This window comes from Sinocyclocheilus grahami, unplaced genomic scaffold, assembly GCF_001515645.1.
Source record: "Sinocyclocheilus grahami isolate Dianchi unplaced genomic scaffold, SAMN03320097.WGS_v1.1 scaffold33.1, whole genome shotgun sequence".
Taxonomy (NCBI): domain Eukaryota; kingdom Metazoa; phylum Chordata; class Actinopteri; order Cypriniformes; family Cyprinidae; genus Sinocyclocheilus; species Sinocyclocheilus grahami.
This window is the reverse complement of record NW_015505212.1, coordinates 215,915-223,801: the sequence shown is the minus strand read 5'-3', so window position 1 is coordinate 223,801 and position 7,887 is coordinate 215,915. Positions and strand designations below refer to the sequence as shown.

The window sequence follows — 7,887 nt, the reverse complement described above, 5'->3', positions numbered from 1 at the left end:
GTGTGTATATATATATATATATATATATATATATATATACACATACACACACACGCACACACACACACACACACACACACACACACACACACACATATATATATATATATAATATTATTTATATTCATATTGAAATTGACTGGTATTGGTATCAGCTGTCAAAATGTTGTTATAATGACCCTGTTTGCCATATCTATGAGAACTGTGTTATTTGACAGTAGGAGTCTAGTGTAAATGCTGTAAGGCCAGTGGCATAAACAAACCTCTTGACCAGAAAGTCTGAATTACATCTCGCTGAACCCAATCCTATAGCAGGAAACACTCTCCTAATAATCGTTCAGCACATAGCAGCAGGTTTGCCAGACGAGAAACAAACAGCTCTCATTTTTACAGACTTTATCTGCTGCGTTATCGTGACAGACAGTCAACCTCCTGCGAACACTGCGAAACGGGACATTTTGCGTGACTATTGCGACAATAAATTGGGTGATATGAAAGAGTATTTGCAGAGGCGACACAAAGGAAACAACTGCAATGAATGGGAGACAACTGGAGAGCTTCTTGGCCACGTTTGAGCAGCTGCATCCCAGAGGATGATACAAACCCAAATGAAAGAGCCAACTAAGTGTTTGTCTTCATTATCATAATTACAGAGCAATCCGGCACATCAGCATCAAGGAGGAGACAATTAGCAGAACGACGCTTGTGCTGCTGTGCATCGCTGGCTTAATAAAAACTAAACCACCTCTTTCATCTCCAAAAGCAGATTGGTGAGATCCTACATCATTTTGACAAAAAGCAGACTGTTCAGAATCCATTATGGACCATTGTGTCCATTAAGATGCTGTAATGTCGCTATATCACTTCCATAGGTGTGAAATGCATCCATCCTGCCCCATTAGACGCTCAGCACGTTGAATGATCATCGGTTTACTGCGTGGGTTTGTGGGATGGGAATATTCTCGCAGGACGAGCAGGTCAGGAAAATGATGCTTCGGACTTCAAACTACTGCTGGGTCCCTCATGCGTTTTATGTGCCCATAAAGTTTCCAAAAGACTGTCAAGAAACTAGTTTTAATCCTCTCTTCGCAAAAGTTTGATTCATTTCTGTGAATCAGTTAATCATCAACTCTCTGGTAAGTGTGTTCACGAGAGAGTGGCGTTTCAGCAGCTGACGTAGGCGTAGCGTAAGCTCCAGTGTGAAGTGACGAACACGGAAGCGCAGAGGAGAGAGCAAACCAAAACACTGGTCACGAATTAGAAGTACAGAATGAGGATTTGTAAAGCAAAAATGTCAGAGGATTTCGATATAAGCCAAGAGGAGACTGGATTTTCCTTTGCTGTAATCAAAACTTGGTTCTCACGAGACTAGCATACATGTATTCTCACCGGAGCTTATGCTACGCCTACATCCTCCATCATCCTCTGATTGTAAATGCTCTCTTGTGAACGCATGTACGACAGTTAGCAGAAGCTATAGATTACTGTTTATAAAGTTTTGAAAACGGATATTTTTCTTACACAAAAGCATCGTTTCGCTTCAGAAGGCCTTTATTAACCCCCCGGAGCCGTGTGGAGTACTTTTATGATGGATGGATGGCTTCAAAATCTCGACCCCCATTCACTGCCATTATAAAACTTGGAAGAGCCAGGACATTTTTTAATATAACTCCGACTGTATTTGTCTGAAAGAAGAAACTCATGTTCACCTAGGATGGCTTGAGGGTGAGTAAATCATAGGGTCATTTTCATTTTTGGGTGAACTATACTTTTAACTTGACAAACTTTTTTTTCACTAGATTTCTTACTGTATTTTACTTCTTGCATCAAAAAAAAAGATAGCTGTTTAGTTTAAATGTTTCTTCTGACAGAAAAAAGGATCTGTACATTGTGATATGTACATTTTCTGAAGAAAATGTGAGTGAATAATATTCAATAATGAATATTATATAAATAAAATATAAAAAACAAATGGACTTTTTCAGGCTTTTTCCATAAAAAACTAAAACAAAGGATATGACAAAAAAAAAAAGGTGTAAACACTATAAATATAAATGACAAAATAAACAAATACATAAAAATAAATAAATAAAATAATTGATTTTTCTTTAATTTTTTTACTTTTTTTTACTATACTTTTTAAAAATATTTTTTATATTTAATATTAACATATTATAAATATCTTCATAAATATCTTCAAAATGTGGTCAAATATTGTCTTTTTACAGGCTTTATCTGTACAAAACAAAAGGAATCTGAAATGGTGTAATCAAGCATATACAGTGGGGCAAAAAAGTATTTAGTCAGCCACCAATTGTGCAAAATCCAGTAGCCCTACATAAGACAAGTGGTTTGGAAAATAAAATAAAAAATATATATCTAAATAAAAAATGGTATTAAAAAAAATGATAAAATAAAATACCCAATGACCCTAGGATAAGAGGTTTGTAAAATAAAAAAAAATAAAAAAAAATCCCACAACCCTACAAAAGGACAAGCAGTTTGGAGAATAAAATAAAAAATTAAATAAAAATACCCATGACCTTACAAAACGACAAGCAGTTTAGAAAATGGATGGAGGAAAAAATCAAATCAAATCAAATCAAATTTCTGGAAATTATTTAAGTGGTGTTTACTTGATCAAAATTCACCATCATGATGCTAAGGTTGTTATTCAGTTCCTAAAGTGTTCTGAGTGTTTTTAATATGTTGCTATGACGATGCTAAAAGGCCAAAAGCTGTCAGATACACCTCTGCAGCATGTTTGCTCAAACGAAACAAGGCCTTCGTGCAAAAGTCTGTGCTGTGACTGATGCAATCTCCAAAAAGCTAAAGGCCAGTCAAAACACAAGTCAAGTTAAAACACTGCACCGATACGCTGCCCTCAGATTCGCTTGAGCTACCGCACTGAGAAATGTCAGACCTCTGATAAAACAAACCCAATGATCAGACAAGTTCAACTGGCATCCGCTGAACTTGCCTGCAGTGGAGCAAAACTCCATAATATACTTCTCCACCCTTGAGCGGCAGCCCTCTGCAGACAACAAGTGACGGGATGTCAAATGTGAAAAGTGACAGGTTTGAACAAAAGCAGCAACAAGACCCTCTCCCAGAATGCAGACTTCCAGCTCACATGAACTATCACGCACCATGTTTTGCATGCATGTGTGTGAGTGATGGAGCCGGAGGCGTTTTCTCCCTGTGGAGCACTTTTGAGTTTACTCACCACTTAGCTTGCATGCAGTCACTGCCGATCAGCATTCATGCAGCCAGAGGGATGGGCACATGTACACATGCACAGTGACTTGTTTTCATTCAGCTTCACCATTGTCAGACCGAGCCTCCTGGCCCTCTCTGCCTGTCCCATACAATCACAACAGGCACGCTGTGTGCCACCAGGCCTTTCCTCCAAAACCCAGTCTTAACACCCCCTTACACCCTTCACCTTCACAAAAGCAATCACAATCTACATCTCTAAGGCAAACGGATGGGTGAATCTCACCAAAGCCTCTTCAAGGAAAGACAGTTCAATCAGTGGCCATCTTGGTAACGCCCCTGGGCAGCTATTTTCTTTGTATACAAGCACAGCTCCTATCTGCTTGAATGGAGGAAGGCTGAAGTCTACAATCTCAGAAAACAGGTATAAAAGCTACCACTGGGCCAGTATCCTTTCAAAAGGTACTAATATGTACCATTAAGATAATATGCACACGTAAGGTACTAATATGCATCTTTAAGGTACTTGAGGTACTAATATGCATCTTTAAGGTACTAACATGCACCTTTTAGGGGTAAATAAGGTACAAAGGTGCACCTTTTTAAAAGGTACCACCCCAGCGACAGCTTTTGTACCTTTTATTTCCTGAGTGTAGGAAACTGTTTGTCAAGATTGCATTACAATAGCAAGGACAGCAATAAATGCAATACATTTGGTATTATTGTGCTTCTTTAACTAAGATTGGTGCCTCCAATGACGCCATATCGTGCATTACAATTTAATTTGTTGTGGTCTGACCTTAAATTCAAAAGAACAAAATAATAAATTATATTTTGTTAAAGTAAATTAAGCCAGTTAAAGGGATAGTTCACCCAAAAATGAAAATGTGAACACAAAAGATATTTTGAAGAATGTTGGTAACCAAAGAGTTGACGTTAGCCATTGATTTCCATAGTATTTTTTTCCATACTATGGAAGTCAATGGGTACCGTTTAGTTACATATTCTTCATAAATATATTCTTTTGTGCTCAATAGTAGAAACTTATACAGGTTTGGAACAACATGAGGGTAAGTAAATCATGACAATTTTCTTTTAGTGAACTATACCTTTAAGACATTTTGCATTATAGCATTGTTTGCATGACAATTAAGCACATATTACATCCAAGATTTTGATTTTGAAAAAAATATCACTCTCATTACTGTAATGTAAGATTCAATGAGAGTAAAGGCAGTACTGCCTTTACATTAAATCAATGCATTAATAAATGAAAAAATAAAAAAATGAAAAAAAAGTATTACTGTACAAATTACTGTAATTACTGAGAAAAAACAAGAATAGGAAAAAAAAAAATCACAATTTTTCTTAATGCATTTGATTTTGGGGTAAAATATGATCTGTATATGTGTTTGTGAGGTTCACCAGGACAGGTTTCCAGCCAAAAAATGAGTCCACTATTATTTGACACTAAAGAAGTGTGGTGTTTGGATGGTGTAAAGTGAGCTCTACAGAAACTGTGTGTGGTGAGGAGATCAGGATGCAGCGGGGTGCTGCAGATTTCATGTGAAATAAGCGGTTATGGTTGCACCATACAGTATGTGACGGTAGTGGGACAGAGATCAGAGCAGACTGTCAGTGCAGGTGTCCTGAGGGCAGGGTGGATGATCTTTTGCATGGGAGCACTGACGTCTCCCGAAATGAGACCAAATTACCCACAATGCCATGGTTTCAATACCTTACCCTCAAGAAAAGCAAACATTATCACTACTAAACTTATGCATGGAAAACTAGATCCTTACAATGTAAAAGAATGCAAAAGAATATATTTTGAAGAACACGTTGGTCAACATTGGAGCCTATTGATTTTCATTGTGCACTCGAAAAATATTTAGGCCTAAATTTAAGATTTTTAACTGGAAAAAAAGGAATTGTTTTTGCAATAAACAGATTCATGCTTATTCTGTGCAATTTGAAATAATGCATTTTGAAAATATGATTATTTAAATCAAATCAAATAGATGCAAATAGTTAATAATAAACAAAACCATGATTTTTTTGAATGCTGAAATCTTTCCTGCTGACATTTTTTTTTACTGACATTTTTTATTATACTTTTTTTTTGTTAACATTTTATATGGGATTTATTTTTAATTTTTTTATAAGATTTGAATTTTATTTGAAATTCACATTTTAAATTTCGGTCTAAACTTTTTTGTTTGTTTTTTTGTGGACAATAAACACTGAGCCAATTTTATGAAGGTGATGAATTGACAAAATTTACATTTTTGGGTGAAAAATCCTTTTAAGTGCCAAAATGTAAAGTTAGTGTTAGAGGTTTATTCTAATTAAGCTTAAATGCCATTATTAAAAGCAATGATTTGCACCTATCCCACATAATCATATGTAAACAAACATTTAAAACCTGTTATGAATGAACATGGAATCCATTACCTCAATATAGGGTCGCATATCAACAGAATCATAATCCGATCAGTTTTGAGAGTAACAGGGGCTTATACGAGTTAAATGACAGCCGCGTGTCACAGCAACATGCAGGAAAAGTCAAACTGCAAAATAATTCACAATGCACTGATATAACGAGACACATGCTACGATAATAAATCAGGGTGAAATATTACATTTATGGTTTTCATATAGTCTATTCGTTATGTTCGCAGATTCTGCACATGCATTGTGCATGCAAACAATAACAATCCTTGTAAATAAGTGTATAAAATAAATAATTATTAATATGTTAATTACGAGTCACTCCATTTTCATAGTCTATGCGTTATATCTGCAGACTCGAAACATGCAAACAATAATAAACAATATAAAACGTGAATCATGATATGTACAGATTGCACAAAATGTATAGTAAAAATAACATGGTAAATAGAAAAAGTTCATTTATAAATAAAAGATATCAATATAAATGCAATTAACACTGTTGGAATACATCTGTAAAAATACAGAGGCCTCAAATGTATTTGGACACCTCACTCACATGTTCATGCAGCATTTGAGCACAGGTGACACTTGCTGTGATCTTTGTAATGTTGTGCAATGACAATCAGACATCTATGTGTGCAACTAAAATGTCCAAATGCTTTTTGGGGCACTGAATCTGTTACTTTCATTTCTGAAAGCTCTTTAATGCATTGGTATGTCAAACAGGTTTCTGTGCCTGTGGCAATGTCACAACAAAGCAAAGTACACTGAGCGGAAAGGCAAGAGCTGACTTGTTAAGGTTTGTTTCCTGCTGGACAGAAACTTGGGCTCAAGCCTTTCATTGCCTTGCAAAACATCAGTGATTATGTGGAAACGCTCCTTATTTAGCTCAGACATGCTTTAGTGTCTTTGTTCTGCTAGGTCCAAAGTCCTGCTGGTCAATGAAAGCCTGGCTGAATAGTAAATGAATGAAAGCCTTGGCTAGTAGTGATACTCTGTTGCCAAATCTAAGCATGGGGTTTAAAACATGAAATAACAAAAAGCTGACTGAAATGTTTTGTGAATGGAATGAATGGAATCAACGCAATGATTTGTGCAACATGATGAACAAGACGTTCGAGATTATTTCATTTGTGAATTGCAATCCTTATTTGTCTTAAAATATCGACTAAAACATTTTCTCCATTTATTTGCGTCCTCTTCTTTTGATGAAATATCTGCAATGAATTTCTTTTCCTAATCAGAAAGGCCTATATTTGTCTTGTTTTCTAGAAAGAAGACTTCCATGCAAAGTAAAACTGATCAAAAAACACATCTTGAGTTTAAACATATTAGGCCACGGCCAAATGCTAATTTAATGTTGATTCAAGCATACATTTTCACCAAATTTAGATAAAAACTAAAGAACAAAATACAATTTCATTCAAGATTCGTTTTCTGAAATAAGTTCTTATACGTTATGCAATTTGGTGTTTGGAATGCATGTTTGGAGTATTATGAAAAAACAAGACAAACAGACTGATTTTGAATGATTTTTTGTTATACGGTATATGTTAAGAATGCTTGTTTTTATGAGGGTGATTTAACTGTCCAAATCTAATGACATGACAGACTCAAAAAGCATCAAACATAGCTGTTCATTTCACTAAGCAACTGGGTGGGTAATTTGAGTGGGACAGATTTTGCGGCAATCTACAGCGCCACCTGGTGGTGTAAAGCGGTACAGCGTAAACACGAAAAATACAGCGTGATTGCTCCCCCTTGGCGCTGGCCCTGGAACAGACAGACACAAATTCACTCTAAAAACAGTCTTATAGAGTGCAAGACAGGTGTACTGCATGTCTAGTACAGTGTGAACCTACTTACTACAGTGTTTATGGTACTGAAGTGTGACTCTCTTAGGGAATGACGCCCGAATAACCCAGCAACAGTGAATTACTGTGATCAATCACCTGCTGTCCACGAGCGAGAGATGATGAATGACCCATATCTCCGAACAAGAACCAGAAATATCTCACCGCTACTGTAGGTGCACAATATCACAGATAAGGGTTGGAATCAATCAATCAATCAATCAATCATGCAGGCACAGTTTATAAAATGAAGCTCTGTCATCATTTACACTCCCTCATGTCGCTCTAAACCTTTATGACTTTTTCTTCTGTTCTGTCGAACACAGAAGTCTAGCAAAATGTCCAGGATTCTGTTTTCCATATT

The 7,887-nt window shown here is 36.2% G+C and overlaps 1 protein-coding gene across 1 annotated transcript in view; it reads right to left on the bottom strand.

The window, feature by feature from the left end:
• Positions 1–5,688, bottom strand: part of LOC107580994 (prosaposin receptor GPR37-like) — a 7,698-nt gene extending 2,010 nt beyond the window's left edge. The window contains exon 1 of the mRNA XM_016266596.1: positions 5,671–5,688. Coding sequence (XP_016122082.1) covers positions 5,671–5,688 — 18 coding nt within the window. The remainder of the gene's footprint in view (positions 1–5,670) is intronic.
• Positions 5,689–7,887: the final 2,199 nt, after the last annotated feature.